General features: G+C 41.0%; 1 protein-coding gene across 1 annotated transcript; it reads left to right on the top strand.

The window, feature by feature from the left end:
• Positions 1 to 5194: 5194 nt before the first annotated feature.
• Positions 5195 to 25845, top strand: LOC105016963 (transmembrane protein 198-like). The gene is made up of 5 exons (XM_010881176.3): positions 5195 to 5602; positions 20644 to 20898; positions 23396 to 23971; positions 24396 to 24544; positions 24730 to 25845. The coding sequence occupies exons 2-5, from the start codon at positions 20757 to 20759 to the stop codon at positions 24877 to 24879; spliced, it is 1017 nt and encodes a 338-aa protein (XP_010879478.1). The 5' UTR covers positions 5195 to 5602; positions 20644 to 20756; the 3' UTR covers positions 24880 to 25845.
• The last annotated feature ends 808 nt before the right edge of the window (positions 25846 to 26653 follow it).

Here is a 26653-nt window from a genome sequence, read left to right as displayed (position 1 = left end):
TTTGAGTGAGAAGTTTGTTGTGTCCACAGAGCTGTGTTTCCAGTGTTTTCATTTACAGTACAACCAAACTAATTCTGTTCAGCTTGGAATAGCCCTGAAATACCCTGTCATGTTCATTTTACCAGTAACCCTATGGCCTCATGAGTGTTCCCAAGTACACCTCTGTTGATAGGACAAGTGTACGAAGGCCTCCAGTACCCCTGGAGGCCTTCGTACCCCTGGTTGGGAACCACTGCAAAGAGTACACAGTAATTACCCACTCAAGACTTCACACTTTTGCCCTTGTTGCCACTAGGGGGTATGTTGGTGGACTTTTGCCGGACCGCTTAAGCGGAGCCGGCCTAAAAGAGTGAATGTCTCTTACCGAGTCCGTCCGTCCCTCCCTGACTGACTCACTACCCCTTGTTAAGTAGCGTCAACACTTGATGCCTGAGGTTTAGGATAGAAAAGAACTTCGCTGGCTATAACTTTGTGTAGCTACGTAATAGGAAATAAAACCGTTCTGGTTGATATTAGGATTTGTTCAGGAAAGACCAACACTTAGCTGCCTACACGATTCACTCGTCTTTTCACTTGACAAAAAAGTCTGTTATAAATATATCGTCATACTCACTGTCATTCACGAATGACTAATTAGCTGTTAAAACGGCCATTGGTAAAAGGAGTTCTTCAGCACAGACAAAAACGTCACTGGCTACGACTTTTTGTAGCTACGGGAAGCCTAAATTGAAACAACTGAAGTGATGGCCAAACGAGGCTTCATTAGCGTTGTTTTAGCAGCAGGGTATTATGCTGGCAGCACTCAAGATTTTCATTATCTCAATAAAAGCCGACATTTAGAAGACCATATAGTTGACAATCTAGTATGTTAAAAACAGATAATAACATTGGAACGGACATTAAACATAAAATGACAGACTAGATTAACTATATCGCCTTATATAATTCAATGATGGCTTTTATTTTGAGAAAAAAAATCTGAGCATTGCTAGCATAATATCCTGCTGCTAGAAGAACGGCCATCGCTAGTTTACTGTTATATTGCGGTGGATTTTTGAATTCAAGCTGGCTACACGATTTGCTCGTGTTTTCATTTGACGTATAAGTCCGTTATCGTCACCTATATCGACACAGTAGTTATTGTATCAGTGTCATTCACGATCAGCAAATAAGCTGTTAAAACGGCCAGTTGCAAAAGCCCTACAGTGAATATATGCTAAATGTGGTGGAAGTAAACTTAATAAGAAACGTTACTAAGTTTAACACAATGCGTAATAGCATCTAGCGACATTTTACTGGCTAATATGCTTTTAAAACGGCCAGTGGCAAAAGTCATACAGTTCATAGATACTATTTGTTGTGGAGGTAAACCTCATAAGAAATGTTACTCAGTTTGACAGGATGGTTAATGGTGTCTAATGAAATATTCAAACTTAACATGATGTTAATGCATGACAACATTATTTAAAGTCAATATGCTATACTGGCACCCCACAAATGGTCAGTTCTGCGGTGTTGTGGTTAAAGACACTTTCACATGGGCGATCTAGGTTAGAATCTTGAGAGGGCAGCCATGATCAACACTTTCTATTGCGTCCGGGGCTGAACTAGGCTTGCCTGGTTTTTTGTTTTCAAAGTTGGGCCAAGTGTTATTTCAACGTATGAAAGAACCACATTTAAATCTATTCCTCCCCAACAGGCACGTTTTCACGATCCCCATGCTTTACTAAATTTGATCGTCTGGCTGATCTCAAATAAATAAATTATCTTTGCCGTGCTGTTGGCTTCATGTCTGGCTTCATTGGCACTTATCAAAATCTTTCTTGACTATTTCTGTTAGGAAGGGAGTGAATAAAGGGGTGGGTTCAGGGGGATCCCTGTATGTTTACATTTAGTGACTGTGGTCCCCCACCTTTCCCAGCTGTGGTGGGGGTGGTCCCCCTGGTCCAAACATCTGGAGCATATTAGCCACTTCCTGTCCTTGCGTCCATTCGGCCCCTATCCCACAGACCCAGTGCCGGGATGGGAGAGGCACAGGAGTGGTTGGAGCTTATACAAACAAACGTTTGTGTGTCCTGTTACAAGAGAGATGACCCAGTTATTGAATATTCACAGCTAACGGTGTGAGTATGATATGCCAGTGGTGGTGCAATGTGGGATGGGAACAACCTGTGTGGTAGAATGAACTGTTTGTTTTGATCTGACATGTTAAGGGAAGGGCTGTGAGTTAACAAATATTTCACAACTGTAACAGTCAAAAACAGAACTGTCAACTGGTAGAAAACCTGGCAACTCCTTGGACGATCTAGCTGTCCCCTGGCCCTATTTCTGGAAGGGTTGTGATCTTGGCAGTTCAAAGCCTTTGTCCATCCTCTCAAACAAAATGCCTCACAGGCATGCGCACATGTCAAATCCCCATGGTGTACCCATGTGTGTTCCATGTGTTAGGCTGCTGAACACTGACCCACTGCTCCCTCTTCAACACTGTCAACTCACCACATACGACACCTGGCCTTACTGCCTGTTTGTCATGGCAGATGGCACAAACCCACGGAAACTGCAGTGCTGATGGAGAACATTTTAAGTGTTGTTGCTTTAAATAAAACACAGGTGAAGTAAATAGTCATATAACTGTATAAACATTTTAGATGCCATACAATCAAATGCTGACCACAGAATAAGAGTATTGTAATGGTTGATGTTGACCTCTTCAGTGATACGGTATGTCATGAGGTGGAATCATTTTGAGCTTGCTTTAGTATTGAGGAGAAATAGAACTCAGTATTTCAATGTTGTAATGATGTTTAGTTTGTCCTGTAAGAAATTGGCCAGCACCTTCTGGCATTGGGGGGGTTAGCATTTACATTTGGGTTCCTTGCCCCACTGCACTCAATACTCTTTGTGCACCTTTGAGTTCAATTAAGGTAGAAGTCTGAATAGTGCCTTCTAGCATGTAAGGTATAGGAAATTTGGTGGAGCATGCAGCATGAGAAGAATCAGAACTCGGAATAAACACCTCAACATCACCTGTATCATGTCTGTTGTGAGTTCCTGAAGTAGGGCCTTCTAGCATTTCTGGCCCCAACTTTTGATAGAAAAGTTCATATCTTAGTCAAGTTTTCATCATCATTCTAACTCAATTTCAATCACTCATGAAGCTATTGCTTACTTGCTTTGAGATTTCCTCAAAATGTCCAACCCAGTTAGGTTCCACTCTGTGCTGACCAGCTGGGCAATGTCCTACTGAGTGGAAAGCCAGTTGGAAAATTTATGAAATTAGTAATGTTGGTTTGTATTGCTATTTACACAATCTTATTTTCAAATCATAATTCAACACGCTATACATATTTTAATGTTAACTTGTTGAGATTCAATGGGTCAGCTAAATATATAGAAATATTAACAAAATTCTATTATTATTCACCCTTTAAGCACCTCACAAATTGTTAACGCTTTCAGATAGCTGTGTGTCCCAGGTTGGAAATATCTAATGAACAATCCGCCTATATTTATTAAGATTTAAGTGGCTAAGTTTGACCAACGTTTTTTTTCTGATAGCATCTAAGTCTAAATGGCACTCCATAGTAGGAATGATACAGTAGTCAAGGGTTAGCAGAGACTGGTTGTGGGGGTAGGAACAGTGTGGATGTTTGATAAAAAGTGTTGAATTATTAGTAAATTTTTAATGGTTGTAAACTTGGGATCCAGGTTGTTATTTTATTTGGTTACACTATATCTGCCCATTCCTCCACGTGCAAGCTGTTCCCTGCCTGTTTCTTTTGTCCTAACGGCTTCAATTGTTTGTTTTCAAATCACCCAATTAGAAAATCGCCAGAGAACCACGCTTTGTTAGGTTTATTGAAAACCGACACTGAAGGGTTCTTTCTCTATCTCCCTCCCTCCCTCTCTCTCTCTCATGTGCGCGCTAACACAAGTACTACACAAGTGCAGAAGGCCATGTACAAATGTATCACAATGCATATGCATCTAGCAGAGATATCAAAACGAAGATACAACAAATCAGTTAACCCTGCTCCTATATCTTTTCCTTCAAATTTGAATGCCATCAGCAATAACAGATGGTCTGTCAGCTATGATGTTAGCATTTTCAGCTGATGGACATAGGATGGGAGAAGGAAGGCCTCTCACATAGAAGCAATCTACTTTCTAAATTATACAGTTTATTTGAAATAACTAAAATGGTGTTGACCTCCTAGCCAGAACATGGTTTCATGTTGGCTGTGAGAACTGAGACATTTCCCCCCTTTTCTGTCAGAGAATGCTATGAGAATAGATGGACAATTTGTTCTTGGACAGTTTATTTTTTATGCTGCAGGGAGGATCTGTGAACCTTTAATTTATTGAGTTTCCTAGAAAAATGCATTAATGCATTTAGAAGAAAAATAATATTTGATGTTTTTAATAACTTATTCAAAACTTTCACTAAATGTTTAATAAGATATTTAATCACACTGCTAGCTTAGTGGCCTTTATTCCAAACACAGCTAAGATGCCATTTCTTTGGACTTCAAGAAAAGCTAGGAAAATACATTTCCCTAGACATTAATCATATGGATCACTGTTTTCTTTTTATACAGCAACAGTGAGATTCAAACATTATATTCTGTTCTCTGATTTGCCCGTTTGCATCCTGCACAGGTTAGTTATAGTGGATACTTAGAAATTAAAAGGAATTTACTATAAGTTGAGCAACATTTGTATCACCTTTTATATGTTTGACAAGCACGACTTCAGGTAAAGAATGGAGGTGGGAGCATCATGCTATTGGGATGCTTCAAATCGACAGGGTCAGGATTAAAGGGAAGATTTCCCTAAAAAAATCTGATGCAGAGCACACAGAAGTTCTGACTGGGGCGCAAAGATTCATCTTTCAGCATGACAACAACCCAAAACACACAGCAGAGAAGAATGGGAGAAACTTTCCACTATGTGAAAAGCTGGTAGGGGCATACTGAAGAAAACTCAAAGCTGTGATCAATGCCAAAAGCGCTTCTACAAAGTACTGAATAAACGGTCTGAATAATTATGTATATGACCATTAATTGTTTTTATTTTGAAGGTTGTTTTGAAGGTTTTAATACTGAAAAATAACGCTAGGACATCCACGCTCTCATTGAAGAAACCAATGGTTTTCAGAACGTTATCTGTTAGCTCGGGACAGTCCCTGCCAGAGAGAGGGAAAGGGGAGGTGTGTAAAGGAAAAGAGGAGAGACCATTTAGCTCACTGTAGCTAACTTTTTTCAGACGTGACATGCTCGCCAATTGGCAAACGTATTTTTAATGTAACGTGGAAATTGTGAATATACGTTTTTAACTGAAATAGCTAATCTCAAGCAAGCTCTGCTTAGTTGTGCATGCAAATAACGGCGATTAATAGTTATTGGTGACGGGGACGACAACTGGACTGATTTTGAATAACCGTCACTCTTTTTGTAAAACAGCAATGTGACAAGTTTTTGCCAACTGTATTTGCATTATAACCGCTTTTTCCCCTGCTGCCTTGAGTTACGGTACTTTTTCGCGTTAGGTTATACGCCTGACAGTTAAGACGGAAACCGATCCACGTAGCCGAAAGAAGTCGGTAAGTGTTCTTTAATTGCTGCAATTAAAAAGTACTTTCTTTCGGATGTATGCACGTTACAGCCATATCAACTATGCTATCCCAACGCAGACAATTATGACTTTATGGGTACTTGCATTTCTTTAAAATAACAGTAGCCTAACAAATTCACTTTGTGAAACGTAACATAGCTAGTATTTCCTGTGGAAGAGTTTCCCCCCCACTGTTTTAAGAAAACGTTGGTAGCATGCACATAAACGTCTGTTAGTGACTACACCCTTTTGAAGGAAACAACATGCTTTTAATAATAAACTACATAGATTAAGTATGAACTAAAATTGCTTTCAAAAAGTTTTTATTTTCAGCAGACAAACTGATCTTCATAGGAGCCCCCATTCTGTAATGTGTCATCGTTTTAATTACATTTTTCAAATAAATCCTTAACACAGTTTAATTAATTGGGGCATCAGACATTAGACAACAAAGTAAAACTTGACGAAAAGACTGAAATGGGTTGTTATCATTGTTTGTGTTGTCATGGCCAGACAAGCACATTCCCTTATCATATTGAACAGAGAAGCACTTAGACCTCATTGTAGTATTTGTGATTTACCCAATTATGTTCTGTGTGTTTGAGTATAGAAATATAAGGTAGTGTATTTTAATATTTACATGTTTATTTCCAAATAAATATTGAATTTGGCCAACTTTTTAATAAAAAAAAAAAAAGTCCTTAATAGTCCTTGTTCTCCACTATAGTCAGAAGACGAAAGAGCCTTGGCCTTGTGGCCCATAGTGTGTGTTTGTGGAGGGGGGAATGACAGCTTAAGTAACACAGCATCTCTAGTTACACCCCCTTAACGATCTCTTAGCCCCCACCCCCCCCACCCCCACCTAGCCTTCCCAAAGCCAGTCGCCTATAGGGCCAGATGGCTTTTCCTAAACCACCCTGGGAAAATTCAGAGATGGGGCCCTTCCCTGCTCTGGAGTAAGAGAAACGGAGGCAGATGAGAGGCATGAGGAAGAGCACACAGTAGATACTTGGCTGATGTTGTGCGCCTACAGTTGTTAGGGCACAAGCTCTTTTTCCCTACTCTTACTGTTCAATTAGCAGAGTACTTATTATCACTCTTGGTGGTCTAATCACCAACCTCCAGGGGTGTTCCATTCCCTAGTCCTGTTTGGCTGCTTGTTTCTAATCACCGTCTACAGATCTTAAGAGAACAAAGGTGAGAGTTATATGTTAGAAATCCCTTCAGTGTTTTAACACTGACAACTTCAAACCAGGTTTGGCTACTCCAAGACAAACAAGTTGACAAGATTTTAAACCCAAATTATGTAAATTGTCAAATTGGGAGGGTCCAACTGCAGACTTAACGTCTCAACACCCGTCTTAACTGCCAGGAACCTGTGGAGCGAGTCAACGTCACTTCTAAGCCTTGCACATGAGATAAATGATCTCATCTGCCGGCTGTGTCAAGTTAGATGTTACAGAACTGAAGGAAAGCATCACTTTACAGCTGAAGACTGAGGGCTTTGTTTACTGGTGTCCTAACTATTTCCCTGAGTGATTAGGGGCCTAATTGAAGAGGTCTGCAGCCTGTTGGTAAACCCTGCTAAGGAAAAGGTTTGAAACAGGGACAGAATAAGAGCAAGGAGGGGAGAGACACCCTAGGCTGGTCTTATTGTTGCCCTGACCCATGTGAGTGTTATCCCTCAAAGTTATGGGCATCAGGCTCATATTGGTGGTGTCTTTACTGATCTGCTCAGTATCTGCCATACATTAACAGCACAGCTGACATCGCATTGCGATCGTCCCACTGAAACACATTATAAAAGTGAAATATACAAACAATAACTAATGAAGGAGGTAGAGCACCTGTAATGCAATTGTAACATTGCATTACTAGCAGACAAACTATCAACCAGTCAACTATTTAAATATATTTTATAAAGGCCATTTTACCTCAGATACACAGCCTAAGAGCTACATCAGTCAATGCTGTTGATACAAAGTCTTAGGAAAAATGCTCTAGAAATGCTGTAACCTAGGAAGAAACCTAGAGAGGTGTCATGCTCTGATGGGTAGCCTCTTCGGGTTGTGCCTAGTTGAGATAATGAGAGTATTTGGTCGTAAAGGCCAGATCATCAAGATATTTAAAATTGATCCACGGGTCAAAAATGCAAATTTCTCTGGAGTAAATTTACATGCTGTATATTTACTCTGCTCCTGTCCATAGGCAAATCCGGCAGTAAATAGGCCAACACATTTTGCCAAGCACAGCCCACACACTATCAAAGAGACATCAACAGACCATGACCTACTTTTCCTGAGACATGGCAGAAGTATAGCCCACAAAGATCTCTCCCCATGTACAAGCCCAAGAGTGTGTAAACTAGATAGACTGCGCAATGACTCTCACATCGCCATTGAAGAGTTTTGTCCTACTCTTCCATGCCGATTTGGTTTTGAAAATGAACTGCTTTTTTCTTAGGTCTGGCCATATGGTCTTGCCCGCCATTCACATGTGGACTTGCTTGTGTGTTTTGTATTTTCTAGATAATGTATCGTTTAGACTACCTGACCATTAACTGATACATTGTTAGATCAAATCGCCAAGAATGCAAAGTGAAAAATATGTAAAATGTTCTTGTTTTGGAATAATCTGTTGAGTGTATGCATTAATAGCAGGCACAGAGTTTTGGATGGATGTAATGAAAGACTAAGTCAAAGGAAAATCGTAAACTTGAGTAAGTTAAGGTTTTAGAAGTAGTTTAGTGTATGCCCATCTTTAGGTATAAAGGTAAAATAAAAAGCTTGAACTATGGCAGTTAGCACCATAAAAAGGAAACAAAGTTGAGCGGTAGTCTGTCATGATAGTAAAATGTCAGTGTTTATTACCAGATGCATTCAATTGATTAATACCAAGTTACATTCTGAAATACAATATGCCTCAATAATCCCAAGAACGTCCTAGTTCTGAATCTGGCCCGTTGTATAGTTTCTTTTTGTCTCAATTCTTCAAGGAGCTAGTTCATAGGTCATAAGACATGAGCCTAGGGAAGCAGGGCTGGCTCTGAAAGCATAGGCCTACATACAGTACAGTAGTGCAGCAATATCCTTTCACCGTGCAATCACTGGATCCAAGTCTTCATCCTCTGAACCCTTGACTAAAACCCAGATTAGCATTCCTGCTATGGCTGGTACCTCAGGAGTGACTTGGATTAACTCTTAATTTGTGTTTAACCACTCCGTTCAGTCTTTTAAACAGGGTTTGCACAAGGTTCTTGAAGTGCTTAAAGTGCTTGAATTTTAGTCTCAGAAATATCAGTACTGGAATACCTGGAAAATCCCTAATTGTTGGATAAAGTTAAGAAGCCATTGAAATTAAAGTATATCTTATATCAAAGTACATTTTCCTCCATTGGTCTAAATATCTAAATAATTTAATCACTGGAGCTTCTTCTGAGCTGAGTGTGACTAAAAATGCAAGCTGCTTTTCCTGAGAAACAGTCCCTGGTCTCTGATTGTAGTGCTCTCCTTCCCTCACTGCAGTACTTTTTCTGTAAGAAATGCCAGGTATAGGTAAATTAATCCAGAAAGTTTGGAAATGAATCTTTAGAGGTTTTGGGTTTGCTAAATGTGAATAATTGTAATCTTGACCACGGTGTGTGTTAAAGATTAAATAAGAACGTTAATTTGTTCTGACCGTTCCCTAGCTTATTAGACTGAAGCTCAAAATCATCTCTTTTTATCTGACTTACTTATCAAAGCATTTAAGGCAGCAATAGATTTCAATATTCAGCCCAAAACAAAAACCTATATTTTAAATATTATTTACTTGTTCTAGGGAAGATTGCACTGCATGGGGAATTCTTCAAATTATTTACCTACAAAGACCCACTGAAATCTCTTGACCTATGTGATTACCAATGCACTGCACTAAACATGCAATTTTAATATTGGCATTGTCAGTTATACTATCCAGTGTCGTTTTTACCTAAATATAGAGTTAACACTGCACAAAACTATTCTTTTCTGTCAATGTATTGGCTCATTTAAGCAGAATTGAGTGTGTAGATGTAAGAAAAGTAGATTTAGTTTCTAATTTTATGAGCTTTGACTGTGGTATTCAAATCTGGTTAGGGGGTTGCAAGTGGAAAAATGGAGTGGAACTGGCTTTGAGGACCAGATTTGAATACCACTGCGCTATAACACCACTGATAGTGTTGACCGTCATGGCTGATTTGTTCTCTTCCATTCACTCAGGTACATCCTAGCTCCAGCGTGAGCACATTGCAGACCAGTGCTACAGAATTCCACTGAGTGCTACCACTTTTTGATTGTGGCTGTGATGATGTCCTGTGCAGTCACTGTCGTGATGTGCTTTCTATCTCATGGTTCTCTCTAGCACACAAGCCCTGGCCTGGCTTAGGCAACACTGCACTGTGTTGGTCCTATAATGACAGAGAGTATTTATACACTGACCATTCTAGGATCTCCCACAAATGAACCGCTACAGTTAAGAGAGCCTGAAAATAGTCTTTGTCGAACACTGTTGGCAAGAATAGATGCCTGTTGTGGGTAAGTAGATGTGGGTAGATATAGAGTTGTGTTCTGTAGTATTAGTCTAGGAGGGGTGGTTGAGAAGTATTTGGGTGTGGAATAGTCATGTTGTCTCATTAACCGAATCCAAAAGGGGTAGCAGTGGGTTTTGGAGCCACACCAATCAACTAAGAGGCGTTCATAGAGCGACTTAAACTATTGGGTAATGTAGTTTTTCCTTGGTTTAGAGGATGCCAGTGAAACCTTCTAGTGTATATGATGGAAGGGTATGTAAGGTATTTTAGGATGGGAGAGACCTTAGGAGGTACAATTATACGCTGGCAGCAGACAGACGGACGTTTGGTGGAATAAAAGAGTTGCTCTGCCCTGCTCGTGAGAGATGAGCCAGAAGTAGCAGGGACTAAACATCCTGAGATGCTGTGTAGAGTAGTTAGCTCTTCCAAAGCGCCCCCCCCATGTCTCCCAAACGACAGTAGATAGTCTCACTGTTAGCTCAAGTAATGTGCGGTATCGCCTTGTTTTGGGGCCATCTTGTCTGTGTGGTTTCATGTGTCTTGTACATAAGCATGAACAGTTTTGCCTTCAAAATAGTCCTCTTTTAAAGTAATGAAAATGTATACGAACATTTTAAATGTTACACATTTCTACTAGATGATACTAAATGTTGGAATGTTGTTAGGCTTAATAGTGGCATCAATCAGACATTATTCTTTAATATTTATAAGAGGCCCCAACACAGTCATGGACTTTGGAAACTATTTTGAGGTGTTTTTGGGTCTGCAGTTGTCCTTTAACAATTGCTGTTGTGATGAAAAAGCACTTAAAACACCAATGAGATTTCTCAAATCCTGTGGCTAGTTAACAAGGCCACATCAGTGACAATGCTATTTGGGTGAAGGAATGTTTCATTGGTCTTTTTTTTAATAGATGGAATTAAGATGAGAGAAATTGTCCGCCTTTTTTGTTTTTGTTAGGCTGTCTGAGGTGGCCAGGATTTGGTGTACTTAAACTTTATATCGTTTCAGATTTGGATTGACTCTTGACAGTTCAAGAGAAGTGTTTGATCTGAGTTTTTACTGCTAAACATTTGCACGGTACTGACGGAAACATTTAGGCATCATGGTATCTGTAGTTTTTGTGCTCATAGTGGCTCCCTTGAACTCCACTTCCTGGGTAATGAATCATAATATTGTGCATCATCGTCTTAATCTGTTATTTCTTTCTGCAATGCAACTAACCAGATATTGGTATCACAGCCTATTTCATTTGTTGTTAACTATTTTCCAACCAGTTATAACCGCACGAGATGTAGGGAGCATATCTTGCTATCTGAACAACATTGGCATTTTCTCTAGAAAAGTGATCCTCTTTTTTGTACAAAAGCACAGTTCTCTATGTGTATTGGTTGCAATTATTAGAATGTGTGGACCCGAGTTGTTAGGCCTGTGCAGGTGTTAATATAGAGTATGTTGTAACGTGAGTGTGCATGGATGTATTTGACTATGTGTGTGTCAGTGTGTTTATTACACATTTGCCTCTCAAAAGGCCTCTCTTTGTTTCATTGTTCTACTTACGGTACTTTGTTTTTTAAGGAGCTCTCTACAGTACGAGTTGAAAGGCCTCCATTGTCTGGGCTTTACTCAAAAGGCATGGAGTGGAAGGGCTTGAGGGAGTATAGGCACTATCTCTGAGCCTGTTAAAGCTATTATAATATTTAAAAGGCTAGACAGTATGTTGGACTGCGTTAGACGCTGAGTTAAACAGTGGGTTTCTTGGATTCAGACTTGAATATAATAGATGTGTGCTTGCCACCAGAGACAGTTTTAACAGGTGCTTGTCTGTCTGTAAGTGAAGAAATGTTGGCCTGAACACTCGACTAGAAGTGAAACAGAAAAATGTCCTCTTTACTGTGTTAACTCTCCCTTCGTCCCGTTTGGAAGGTAGCCTGGATGGTTTGGGTGGTTCGACAGTCATGTACCTTTATATGATGTCAGTTATATGATATAGACCTGTAATTCTTCAGGCTATTGCGCACAGCGATTATGAGGCTGGCACAATAACCATTCATACTTGGGTTTTAGGGCTATATAATTTTGTGTCATGCTCAGAAAGTGAAGTGACCTTACTTGTTTTCTTAAAATGAATGGTGCATTATCTTTTAAGTTTGGTCATATAACTGAATACATATCGACTACGTAATGTCTAGCCTGAAACAGCCACCTTATAAAACAATAGACAAGCTGCAGTGATAAATGTAATGTGCCCTGAGTTAACTAGGTCATTTCTGTAGTAACACCATGTTATGACAATCATGTTTTACTGAAGCAATCTGTTGAGACTGCCCTGTACGTTCAGCTGTTCTAACAATGTACAGTGTAACGAATCGTGCATGAGTGCACGAGACGCGTAGAAGAAGGGGTTCTGGGAGATGTTTGGCTGGTCTAATCAGCATCCAAAAAAATGAATGCTGGTAAACGTAATGCATTAATGCCTTTCCATTTAATCTCACTGTACTGAAAGTGCTCTGAAAAGTTTGCAGCCAACACTCTCTGTTTCTGTCCCTCTCTCTGTCTGTATTTTTCTCTCTGTCGCCCCCCCCCCACTTTTTACTCTTTCTTTCTCTTGCTTTCGTGAGCACTGGAGGTTCCAAAAAACAGTGGCCACTCATGGGAGAGTCTTCTGCTCTCAGTCAAGCCCGTTTGGTAGAGTAGGAGCTAGTAGCACCATGCCAAAATGACCCCCTCCGCTTCATTCACTCTGAGATGCACTGGTCAGTGATTGAGAGAAGGCCAACAAAGTCAGTCAGACGTTGAGCTGTGGCTTTATCACCGGCTTCAGAGAAATGTGTGAATATGACCATTATGAAAGTAGTGGAAGAGGTAAACGGTTGTCCTAATGACTAGTATATTATCCATTCCATCCTGTTTCATCTTCAGATTGGATGAGGTAATCATAGATCTGTGGTTTTATCATCCATCAGAAATGAGTCAGTGACTTGTAACCATGTTATTTATGTTCTTTCTCAATAGAACATAGTGTCCATTCTTTGCTTTGTATGAGACAAAAGAAAGGCTGTTTGTGGCGCTGTCAGTAGACCACTGTCAAACACTGTTCTATCTCATGTGGAGTGCATCTCATTTGCTTCCTGTTTGGAGATGAGATGACAGAGGTCTTGTCCCTATATTTCAGGAACTGCCAGATTCAATAATAGAATATCCTGGCCTTCATGGAACCTCCCCATTCAAGACAAAACAAGACATTTTCACCCTTAACTTTCTAATTATCAGGTGAATACATTTGTATTTGTAATTTAGGCTATGTTTTCTGAGATCTTTTTTTCTGGTTGTGTTTATAAAGGTAGTGGGTAACACTGGAATACTAAAACTATATGTATTTTAGATAAAAAATTGCATTTCCATTAGTTTGTTACTGTGCTGCCTCATTGTCAAGTTGCGGGGAGAGTTGTTATTATTGGAAAATGGGAGGTTTTGAAAGAGACTTAATCTCTTCAGTTTTGTAAAGGAACCTTTTTTGGAAACCTCAGAATCTGCTCTTTCTTGAACAGTAAACAAAATACATTGAAAATATATTGATAGTGTGAAATAGCCTGCAAATCCATTCCCAAATGTTTTAATGCATTTTGAAATGCATGATATTCTCTTCTATAGTGGGTATTGGCCACTTTGCTGAAATAACATCTAGCTGTTTTCTACAACTGAGTATTTTTTACCCACTGTTATTTACAGTTTGGCCATTCCATAAGCCTCCATTTCTTCTTTTTGAGCCATTCTGTTTAGCTTCACCTTCTTGACAGATGACCTCACATTCTCCTTAAGACTTCTCTTGTACAATATGGAATTCATGGTTCACTCAATGATTGCAATTTGGCCATAATGCTGCTGCCTCCATGCTTTATGTTTGAGGTTGTTCTGTTCAAAGGCAGCATTTCATTTTCACCTAACATGGCGTCTGGCATTACGGCCAAACAACTCCACCTTTGACTCATCAGTCTTTCCAGTTGTAATGAACAAATCTTTCCAGTGGTTATGAACTTTATCCAAGTTACTCAAATGATATTGTACTTATTTGTGTTTTTGCACCAGATTCAGGTTTTAACAATGTTATGTGGTGGAATGGTGTATTATGCATTAGGAAATTGAATTTCTGTTTAAATTGCATAGATGGTTTCAACGTTTTTTGTGATTTGTTAAATTGGGTTACTTGAATGTGGTCTGGAGTTAGTATCCATGTGTCAATGTATGTAAATCAAAAGGCATCTTTCCAAGTGGTGTATGTACTTTTTCACCTGACTGTATGTGTTTTAAATAGACGTATTTAGGAAAGGTCAAGGATAGAAGGGGACATAGCTTGATGAAAGGTTTTTCACAATTGAGTCTGTGTCACTTGTCGCTTTTCTTTCCCTGTTTCCATGTTCTCGCACTCTGTTCAAAACAGGCATTTGCAAAACAATCTTCTGGATTTTTTGTTATCTGCTTCGCATTCTTCAATAACAATAAATAAATATAATATTTTGTGATATAATTTAAAGGTGCACTGTGCAGAGTCCTGCCAGTAACGTTTACCAGACTGAATTTTAAACAACAACACGACTTGTCTCTTCCATTCTCTTACCGAAACAGACTGGAATAGTATTGCCTAGTCCAGGGTGGATCAGGGTCGGTGGATAGAACTGTGAGTGTCTAAAGCTGGTATGAGGAGACTACAGTTCAATGCAAACTAATTTATGGACTGGCAAAAAAGTTTCAACCACACATATACAAATATTTGAATCATTAATTGCTTGTATTTATGTTAGTAGTACTGTACATTTTATTTTACATACAGCTCAGGAAAAAATTAAGAGACCACTGAACCTTTTTCTTTCCTTTCCAAAACAGTTGAAAAGGAAGATTTTGAATTAGTAACAGAAGCGTTCAATTTGCAGTGGTCTCTTAATTTTAACCCTTCTGTTCCTCACTTAAAACCTTCCTTTTTGACTATTTTGGAAAGGAAAGAAAAATGTGCAGTGGTCTCTTAATTTTAACCCTTCTGTTCCTCACTTAAAACCTTCCTTTTTGACTATTTTGGAAAGGAAAGAAAAATGTGCAGTGGTCTCTTAATTTTTTCCGGAGCTGTATGTCCCCTTCAACTGAATGTATACCTTTGAACATGTCAGTGAAATGGTGTTCTGGTATTGATTTTGATATTGGCTGTGAATGTATCTAAGCCTTTAGAAAATGACTAAACACATGTGGATCCATGGATGAAAGGCCCATATAAACACATTTTTCTCAGCCCTGAGATCATTTTGAAGATGTGGACTGTCGGGGGTGTTTTATTTGAATAGATATGATGATAACCCCCAAAAACGAATTCAGCAGAACTTTTTTAAACATAATTGTCTAATTGCTAAGTCATTCAAAATGATATGACCCAGATTCTATTGAAATTTAAAATTTGATTTAAAAAAGTTATTAACAGTCTTGGTGTTGACTCTCCAACTTTCAAATCCAGCTCACAACTTTCCTGCTCTGCTTCCTGCCGTGAGGGAAGGGTCAACTCCAGCACTGACCGCCGCTTCCTCCTCTGGTCCATAGTTTCCTGCCTATGAGAGACCAGAGGGGTGAACTGGTGCTAACGATCAGAGGTCAAAGGTTAATGTTTCCCACCTTGTGGATAGGGTGTCAGGAAATCCCTCTTTCTGGCTGCTGATATGTATGACTCTAAAATGTAAGTATGGGAACAAATGTGATCTAAGCACTTAATGTTCATTTTCCTACCCGTGCTTTTTGTTATGGTTCGTTTTGTTGGCGGTCTTGGTTAATAGCACAAAATTGCAACCATGCTAACAAGTCTGACTTGGTCAATGAAAGTTTGTCTTGTGGTTAAGAGGGAACTGTTTTCGGTACTACATTGCAGCTGCGTTCAATACTTACCGTGCCTGGCAGTTTATGATTCTACCATATACATTCTAGTCTCCAAGTCTTTTGTCTGGGCACAGGTTTTGGAGTGTATAGGGGATTAGGTTTCTACCTGCAGCTTTATAGAGGTTTGCAGCATCATTCCCAGTGAGTGTGAGACCATGGTGTTTAGCACTGCCTCACTAATGCCCCCCCCCCCCGCTGTGCCAAGCAGTCCAAACAACTTGGCTGTAATGCTGAATTCTCAGCTGCCTCGTGCCTTAAAGCCAGAGCAACCTTGGAATCCCTGACTTTTTCACACCCCTGTACTCCCTCAGTTGGTGAATGAAACCCACCCAAATTAGCTATGTGGGGAACCCGGGCGTGACCCTGCCTGTTTGTCTCTCAGCTGTTAATGCCTGAGCTTCCCCCACCCTCCCTCCATGGTGTGGTCAAGCAACATTCTGGGGCACTTTGTGCCAACATACTCAATTGTCTGTTCTAGATTACCACTAAAACAAATGCCTTTTGTTCTCAGTTCTCATACAGCATAGCAGCAGCTCTTTCTATTTAGCTATTGTCATGACAACAAACAAGAATTTAAGGCTGGTATAGGGTTGTTCAAGATGGACCTTGTCAGAATGTTCTAACGAGAATATTTATTAACTTCTGCACCTGCTAATTGTCCCTCAGGATCTATAAGAACAAACTTAGAGACACGTTACTTGGTTCTATTTATCTGGTATGAAAGAACAGCAATATCAGCATGCTGGACAGCAACCAGCTAGACCTCCCATACAAGACCCCTCATCCTTCCACACACTCACTGCCATGGCAATAACACTCACACACGCAAGACACACACCAACTCCTTTCCCTGGTCCCCTCCATTTCTATGCGGCCCCTTTCTCCCAGCATGCCTTGCTGTGTATGCCAGTAGAGGTCATGGCTGGGCCCTCAGACCCTTTGTGCTGCCCTATAATGGTCCCATTCTCCTTGAAAGGCATGGACTCCCGGCCTCACACACACTCTGGCCAATGTTGTGACTCACACAGACACATGGACGTGGGAAACTGTTGGTGTGTGTGAGTGTATGAACGTACGCGCCTGTTCTTGTTAGTGTGTGTGTGTATGTATTGTGGTGTTGGATGCGCATAATCTGTGCGACTTCATTTATCACCCACAAATCACAACCTCCAAACGTTCTATTATTCTTTTTTTTTCAGCTGAATTGTGAAGTTCGAGTAGATGTTTTTTGTGTGATTTATATCCAGTTTAAACAATTGTTTTCCGTACTTCATGGTGTTCAATTTATATCTCATTTTGACTTGTCAGGTAGTCTAGTGATAAAGCTTGGTCAGGAACCGAAAGTTTACTAGATTGAATTCCAGAGCTTTTTTTCCTTTCCAAATTTCTCAGTACCCAATGTGGCATTGTACCAAATTGGATTAGTTACATTTCAGTTGGAGTTGATAACTAAAATAATGTAACTCTTAATGAATCCTTAATCACATTGTGACTCTGAAAGTGTCCTCTGAAAGTGTCCTCTGAAAGTTTCACCAAGCTCTGCACCTTCTTTGCACACTGTTCATGTAACAAGACATTCAGCTGATTCAGTTAATGTAATGGTAATGTAAAAAATCCACATGTCATTAAAACAGAACAGCGTTTCCTCTAAATTTTTTCACAACTTCGGGGGGGCGTTTGCAGCCTGACACGCCGGCATCAACAACACAAAAGGCTCAGTGTTTAAAATGCAAAAACATCCTCCCTGTACACCAATCTCTCTCGCTTGTCATGTTTATTTTCTTAACATTATTTGACTATCCTGTTTAAACATCATTCCCTAACAACAACTAAGTATTCACTCTCAATTAACCAATCTCTACAACTGCTCATGAATCGCCTCCCAGACTCCTAATAAAAGTCACTAGCTACTAACTAATGAGGCAATATGAATTTGAAGTGCCCCATGATTTTATATTTGTAAATTTACAAACTCTCCTAGGTATGTCCTACAATACATTCACTGAGTAGTTTTTCCGCAGAAAGTATCCCTTGTATATTACAGTGGTTGGATGAAAAATATAGTGTGGTTGGATTTACTACACAATCCCTCTCCAAAGCTAATGAACACAAGCAAATTAACAACAATTACATAGAAATAGGATATTCTTTTTAATATTCAATGTTTTCTAAATAACTTAAGCACTAATAATTTTTCAGTTTGCTCCACCTTATAATATTCTTTAACATATGTAAAGTATTATTTAAATAGCAATGTTGTTTCATTTATTTTTCCCACATATTTTGTCATTTGAAAATGTACACAATGGATACTCTGTAGACTGCAGACTTTTATTTTGAAGGCAAAATATGAAAACTGGGGGTATTATTGTTGCTGCCAAATTTGTTTCCAGCATAATGCTAATCTATTGTAGCCGATTGTAGTGATCAAGTTGTGACAGTTAGTTAGCTAGCTTGCTTCTTACCTTTGGTTGTCACTCAGACAATGGCTACCTTCTTTATATCAATGTCACAACCACTTACTGACAGTTTAACACAAACGCACGCTTGCAAACACAGCCAGTTACGTTTCTTTGACCTCACTCCAAGGCTTGATAATCGGAATGTGAGGTGCAGAACGATGTTGCTCTGACGCGCTTGCGATATTAAACTGTGCATTGATGGTGAACTGCGCTCATCATATGAGATGGAACAGACATTACTACCTGACCTAGACAAAAATTAGATGGAACAGACATTACTACCTGACCTAGAAAAACATGAGATGGAACAGACATTACTACCTGACCTAAACAAACATGTGAGATGAAACAGACATTACTACCTGACCTAGACAAACATGTGAGATGAAACAGACTTTACTACCTGATGTAGACCAACACATGAAATGAAACAGACATTATAACCTGACCTAGACAAACATGTGAGATGAAACAGACATTACTACCTGACCTAAACAAACATGTGAGATGAAACAGACATTACTACCTGACCTAAACAAACATGTGAGATGAAACAGACATTACTACCTGACCTAGACAAACACGTGAAATGGAATAGACATTACTACCTGACCTAAACAAACACGTGAAATGGAATAGACATTACTACCTGACCTAAACAAACACGTGAAATGGAATAGACATTACTACCTGACCTAAACAAAGGCAGATACATGAAGGTCTGAGTGAGTGCTGCAAAAACCCTTCCATCAGTTCTGGAAAAAGTGAAAAGAAGAGAACTAGTTTCCATTGGGGCCTAATTCTTTCCATGTCAAATCATGGGCTAGTCATAATGTATAGTCATGTGTCTGTGTCTCAGAGAGGGGGAGAGAGTAGTTTAAAGGAAGGGAAGTTTGGGAGGGTGGAGGAAGGGAGAGGGTGACACAGAAGACAGATGAGACCGACAGGGAGAGACCAGATGAGGAGAGCAGGCAGCCAGCGGCATGACTGTATTTGTCCTGATGCTGAAAACGTGAGTTTGCTGTAATCGGATCAGATGTGTGGTGAGATCATAAGGACGGCCTGCGAGCAGCCCCAGAGAGAGCGGCCCACCCTGAGCCCCTACACCTCCTCCTGTTTCCCAGCAACAGACAGACTTCCCCATTAACCCCTAACTTGACCCACTTTTGAAAGGGTTCATATTCTTTCTCACAGAATAATTTTTCTACACAGCCTGGTTCAAATGCATTACACAGACACATCATCCAATTAAGGAGTTGTAGATAAACCAGTGCCAAACTTGAGCCGAAACTAAGGTGACCTGCTGTCCCCGGTAAACCCTTAGATTGAAAAACGCTGGAAAAATACTCTTTGCATCTGGACCTAACTTGTTGACTCCTACAAGCTTTTCATCGTCAGTTTTGATAAGTGATTCATTGTAATCACTGCATACATCACCACGCCCATATGGTGAAAGTTTTGCATGCAGAAATAGCCAGCTGGTGAACTTGGGTCATTCCTGAAATGAGTATGTGACACATCATTTTGGTATATGAATTAGTAACACTCTTAGACACCCCTCAAAATTGTAAGATACCAGTTTGAGTTGTGTTCAGGCCTCTTTGTTAAATTAAAATGTCAATAGTGTTCTACAGGAAGTCTCTACTAATGTATGTTTATGTGCTCCAACCAGTCTGTAGTCATGACAACCGGGTGTATGTGTAAGGGTATACAGTGCTCTGTTATTATGGGGTGGCTCAGCAGGCTACCAGCATGGGGAGTGTCTGGCAGGCCCCATATGCTGAGTCCCCGGGGAGAAGTCACAGTTGGCTGGAAGATTTGACACTTCTGAAGCCAAAGGGGACACTGGAGGGGGTTAGGGGTCGGCACTGGGGGGGGTTAGGGGTCGGCACTGGAGGGGGTTAGGGGTCGGCACTGGGGGGGGTTAGGGGGTTGGGGTGCTTCACATGCAACTGGTTAGAATGTTTAAATCATGGAGTCTCACTACAGCTCACTAGTACGTAGTCACTATGCCTAATCTCTTAACAACAACCAAGAGTCACTTTATATTGCATTGTAATGTCCTTGGATGATCTATGACTTCGATATTTCTCTTCCATTGTCCAGGCGCCCAATCGGTTCTGATGGACTCCAGATAAGAGCACCAATCTTCTTCCTCCGGTCTCATCCTCCTCCACCTTGTCTGCCTGGTGTTCTGGTTGGTTGGTGAGAGCCCCAGGATGACAGACCCTGGCGGGGTTGAGGGGGCGGGCCTTGCCGAGGTGGACGCCTGCAGCCTGGAGATTGAAAGGAAGTATGAGGTCATCCCGGCTGTCATCTGCTCCATGTGTTGCCTGTTTGGCATCATCTACTGCTTCTTCGGTAAGGTCAACACATTGTCAAGGCCTACAATAACAATGTCATGTTAATGAGTGCCCAAATACTACATTCATGGCAACTCTAAATCCTTAAACTCTTCATTTTCGTGACCATTATGTGGGATCATCCTAGAACTCTGAGCTAAACAACACTGATGTCGCGATTTGTCTTCATAATCCAACTTTCCCGTTGTGAAGAAAGCACCGTTCTCCCCATGCAGCACTGGCTATGTTTTATCCACAAGCAATACAAAATACTTAGTAGACAGCTGCTGGGGCGAGGCAGCATTCAGCCCAGCACGATTCGATAGGGTTTGGCCACACTAATTGAATTTAGTTCAGTAAAATAAATGTCTTACAAGCAAGACTAGACAAAGTGTTTGGTTTTTAGATAGACTTTAGATTTGAATTGTGTACTCACACAGTTTCTCTGTCCTTCAACTCCAAGTGCTGCCGAAGCCTCTGCGTGTCTCTTGACCAATCATGAACAAAAATCACAGGTTGGGAACAGCGCCGAAAGCTCAAGACAGGCTCTCTCCTTTTAGATCGAGTGATAACACCACTCCCTACAGAACCAAAAACTCTTCACGACGCGTGACACATTATCGATCTGTGATGTTGTATTGCATGGAAACAGGATTAGTTTCTATTCTAATCTGTTGAACTGTAGGCTTTCAGCAGCTGCATAACCTACACGTCAGTCCACTAGGTGGTTTCTCATAGCCCATTAGTTTGGTAAAACAATTGATGCACTTATTACTGTCAACTAAGGCACTTTGATGAAAGCTCTTGCTTAGACTAGTCAATGTAGACATTTCAAATGATTGTAGACATTGTGGGATATGTTTTTGTGAAGCATATTCTGGTGTGAAAACACTTGCATGTCAAAGAGAAACTTGAAAACGTCACCTGATAGGGAGCCCAGGCTCTTGTGGCCACTTGGTTTTGCTGAAGGGAAGATGGTCTCCTTAAAGGTTCCCTGAAAGTTTGAGCTTCACAACCGAGCATAAGAACGGCAACAGATGTTGTAGGGGGCTTTTGATCAGTACCGTGGATGTTTGGTATTGATTGTTCAAGGTGAGCAAGCCGAGGTTTATGTGCTACTGATGCAGGCTGGTGACGTGGACATCTGCTCCTAAGTGTAGATAGAAAGGGAGACAGGAGGAATTGAACATGATCCCCCAGCTATTCCATTAGGAGCTTTTCTGGACAGTAGTAGCATTGTGAATTCAATGTATTATTGCTTTGGATTTTGTTAAGGCCTGCCTCGGGACTATATAATCTTTTTAACTTTAAAAATGTTTTTTTGGTGTGTGTAATTTACAGTTTCACTGTGGGAGATGACAAATTATATGTTATTTTGAGTTATATTTTTAATGAAAAGATGAATTACAGAAATAGCACACATCTGACTACTTTTGGCCAACTTATGGTTTTATTATAATAGACCAGTCACAGTTTAGCTGGGTACAGGATGTGATCTACACTAATTTAGTAGTCAATCAGGTCTTTGTACTGTTAAAATCTTTATTGTTTTCAACAACCATAGAATATAACTAAGCATTTTCAGGGCCATAGTAGGTTCAGGGAAATACATAATATTTCATAATGTAATATTTTAATATATATTTTTTTTTCATTTGATTATTTAAAAAATATTTTAAAAAACTTCTATGAAGACTTCAAGTATTATCTTACAGGAACCCATTTTAAATTAAAAACTTTGTTGGGACTTGAACACATTACCCAGTGCTTGACTTGGTCCGGAATGCTTTTCTGGTATTTCTAAAAAAATAAGTATTTAGTATCTGGTATTTAGGAAAAAGAGACTTCTAGGACATCTTCGTTAGGCTAGTTTAATGGAACAAGCCTTATTAACACATATGTTTTGATGAACATGATTTTGTCAGTTCCTGCACTTTTTTTTAATCCAAAGTCAAGCACTAAAATTACCTAATAGGTCTCTAAAATAAACAGAACATGGCCTACTTTATATGCCAACATATAATTTGTCTACTGTTCTGTTTATTTAACCTTCTCCTGTTGATGGAGCGTTCCATCAGTATCTCATTCATAAACATTCATTGTCATCATTCCACACTACAAAACTAAAGTTTTTAGAAGTGTTATGTAACTGATTAGAGAGAAAAATCAAAGACAGCTGGTCATTTAGCACCTAATGACAGCATTTATCAGACAAATGTGAAAGTGTATTGTGTGTAAATTACACTCAGCAATCCTTCACACCCAGATGACAACAGTTAACCAAAGAAACAGGATTTTCTCTGTCTCAGCCAAGTGATTTCTGATGCCCTGGCCTCTCCGCCATATAACTTAGCTGTCTAGCTGTAAATATTACCTGCATTTATTTTTTATGTTAGTTTGATTCCCTGCCCTGTCTGTTGTCTTCCGATTGAAGTAGAATATATAAAGAGTCCTCGTATTTTCCTCCTCTAACCCCAGCCATTCCTTCTCCACCTCTGTGCTCTCCTCACTCGCAGGCTACCGCTGCTTCAAGGCGGTCATGTTCCTGTCGGGCCTGATGTTCGGCTCGGTCATCATCTTCCTGCTGTGCCACAAGGAGCGGGTGTTGGACACCCAGCTGAGCGTGGAGGCCTCAGCGGGCATCGGCCTGGGCATCGGCCTGCTGTGCGGCCTGGTTACCATGCTGGTGCGCTCCGTGGGCCTCTTCATGACCGGCCTGTTGCTGGGCCTGTTGCTCGCCCTCGCCGCCCTGCTGGTCTCCCACCAGTTCTACACCCCCACCACCGTCTGGGTGCCCCTGGGGGCTCTGCTGGCCACGGGGATGCTGTTGGCTGTACTCACCCTGCAGTGGCAAAGGGTCTTCACCGTGCTGTCCACGTCTGTGTTCGGGGCGGCCATCATGACCGCGTGCGCCGACTACTTTGTAGAGATGCTGACGCTGGCCGACCACTTGTACGCGTGCCTGAGGCTGTCGCCCGCCGCGCCACTCTGCTGGTACAGCTGGGTGATCCTGGGCGTCTGGCCGGCGCTCAGCTTCATGGGGCTGGTGGTTCAGTGGAAGCTGACTGCCGACGGATTCTCCCACACGGAGGGTAAGTGTTGTGGGATCTCTGGTAAACAGAGGTAGAGGAGGTTGTCTGAACAGTCAGATGCATCTGGATCTACATATTCTCTTCATAGCTACGATAGTTTTCATGACAAACAACAAAGCACTATGCCTATTTTTAATGAAGGTGTATTGGAAGGGATAGAGTGGTTTTTTTAGGTTATTTATTTACTCACCCAGTGTCTGATGAACTGCAATCCCTGCATTAGTGCTGGAACAGTTAATAGGCTTTCTTCATATTAGACGCAGGGACTCGGTATCCAGGAGTTGTTGTGTGGTGAGTAGGAGAAAGGGCTCCGGGGCTAACACAATCTCTTCATCCCTTCAAGAATGTCTCATTTTGTATGTATCATGTGAACGATTAAGACGTGACCCGCGGTGTAACCCCGTCTCTTCCTCTGTCATCTCAGTCATCATCAGCAGGAGGCAGAAGCGGGTCCAGTTGATGCGGATCAGGCAGAAAGACGCCAAGAAACGTCAGCAGAGCGGTGGGCAAGAGGGCACCTATCGCCGCAAGCCCACCCCAGTGAAACGCTACGCCGGAGACCTCCTCGCACCGGTCAGTCCCTCGCACACCGGCATGGAAGCCGGAGCATCAGCTGTGTTTTAACCTGTTGCCAAAGTGTTGGGCGAGCCGGTACAGCAGTCCGCACACGGGGACATAACAGAAGTGTTTATTTTCTCATTCCGACGTGTGAAACCCCATACCTTGGTTGTGATTCCGCTCCCTGTCTCCTCTCCCAGAGCTACCTGCAGAGCCTGAGGGACAGGCAGATTTGCACGGGCACGTCCCTCAGCAGCCTGGGCACTGCCAACCACACCATGATTGACTGTGACTACGAGACCGGCTCCACTGTGCCCCTCACCGCCACCACTAGTGTCATCAGGGTCTGACGCACGCCCGTTCCTCGCCCCTCCTCCCCAATGTACTGTACTGTCCACCCTGTTCTGTCCTCCGCTCTCATCCAGGCCACTTGAGTCTGTAGAGTAGTGGACTGGAATAGGGCCCTGAATGCTGTCCAAGTGAAGATCAGCGCGCACCAAAATGTCTCAGCGCCTCCAGCGCACTCTAGCGTACCTCTCTAGTGTACTTCCTAGGAGTGGTCGGGGGTCATTTGACCCCCTGCCTGGGTGCTATAACCACTGTGTCAAGAAGACTGGATCTGTGTGACCTCTCCATGGGCTGACCGGTCTGAGAGGTGGCCTGGCCTTGTGAAGAGGCAGACGGCTTCTGCCAGAGACTGAGGATGAAGAGCTGTAGAACTGTAGGATGAAGAGCAAACACGCAGTCATAAGAAGCCGGATTCATTTCTGAGATCATGGACTTTCTCTGATATCATGTGATTTGTTGATTGAATATGGGACAAATCCCTTCACGGATTAAAATGGAGTCACATATAAAAATAGGAATAGGAATGGCCATGAGTAGCACTAGCGCTACCTCCTGGAGTGTTATCCACCCTTGTAATTGAAGTTGACCGTGCTTAAATGTCTTGAAATATATCAGTGGCAAGTGAAACGCCTTACAGAACAGGACACCAGCTGTTGCTAAGCAGGCACTGTGATGGACAATGAAGAAATATGTGAAAACACAGTTCTCTGTTGTGTGTAAGTGTGTGTGCGCATTGGTAATGTTAAGGAGTGTGTATAATGTTTACCTGTCCCCTGTGTGATACCCATATAGTCTTAGTGTAGCAGACATAGGACTAGAGATACATGGCACCATTAGGTGCATAAATACAATAACAGATTACATTGACAACTGTAAAGGTTTGTTTTTCTAGTTACTACAGTGCCTTTTTTAAGACTATGCTGTACAATACAATGTTGTTTTGAACCACACCTTATGTCAGTTATTTTGGAACAGTAGCTTTGTTGATAATTTATGTGCAGTTTTACCTGTTTATACATGTCCTATATTCAGTAATTTATATGATTATTAACTATACTATGGTAAAGTTTGTGTACATTTGCCATACTCTAGGTTACCATGGAATTATGTTTTTAAAATTCAAATGTACTCATTTTAGGATGCCAGTAGGGCTACTCTCAGCACTCTGGAGTGAACACAATTGTGAATAATAGGAAAGATAAACCATTTAATTTGTTTAAAAGTAAAAACTGTTTGAATTCTCCCTCACTGGTCACTTAGGGACATCTGCAGCAGGGAGTGAGGGGCTTTTGTGTTGCTATGGCAGCTCTGAAAGAAGCCTACAAAAAGGACAATCATGCAGCCAAACGGATTGTAGGCCTTACATTAGTGTCAATGCATTTCTGGGGGAATTGAAACCACAAACCTGCCGCTGTTAGCACCATACTCTAATGGCGGAGTCACATGACCAACATACCAACAAACACATGGTTCTCATCAAATGCCTCTCCAACTTCAAATATTTTTCTAATCGTGGTGTCTCTATTGTTCTTTAGCAGTTGTAATGGTATCAGAGTAGGGGATCTTATCATCTCTCAACCTGTATAAAAGAAGCATTAAAAAATGTTGCTGTAGAATTTTGAAGGTACAGTGGATATAAAAAGTCTACACACCCCTGTTAAAATGGCAGGTTATTGTAAGGTTTTTATTTTTCCCCCTCGAAGATTTCAGTTTGTTTTTCAAGTTAATTGTTCACATTATAGGTCACATTAAAAGTGGAGAAAGTTCTGACATGAT

The sequence above is a fragment of the Esox lucius genome, chromosome 17 (genome assembly GCF_011004845.1).
Source record: "Esox lucius isolate fEsoLuc1 chromosome 17, fEsoLuc1.pri, whole genome shotgun sequence".
Lineage (NCBI taxonomy): Eukaryota > Metazoa > Chordata > Actinopteri > Esociformes > Esocidae > Esox > Esox lucius.
This window is presented reverse-complemented; position numbering and strand designations above follow the sequence as displayed.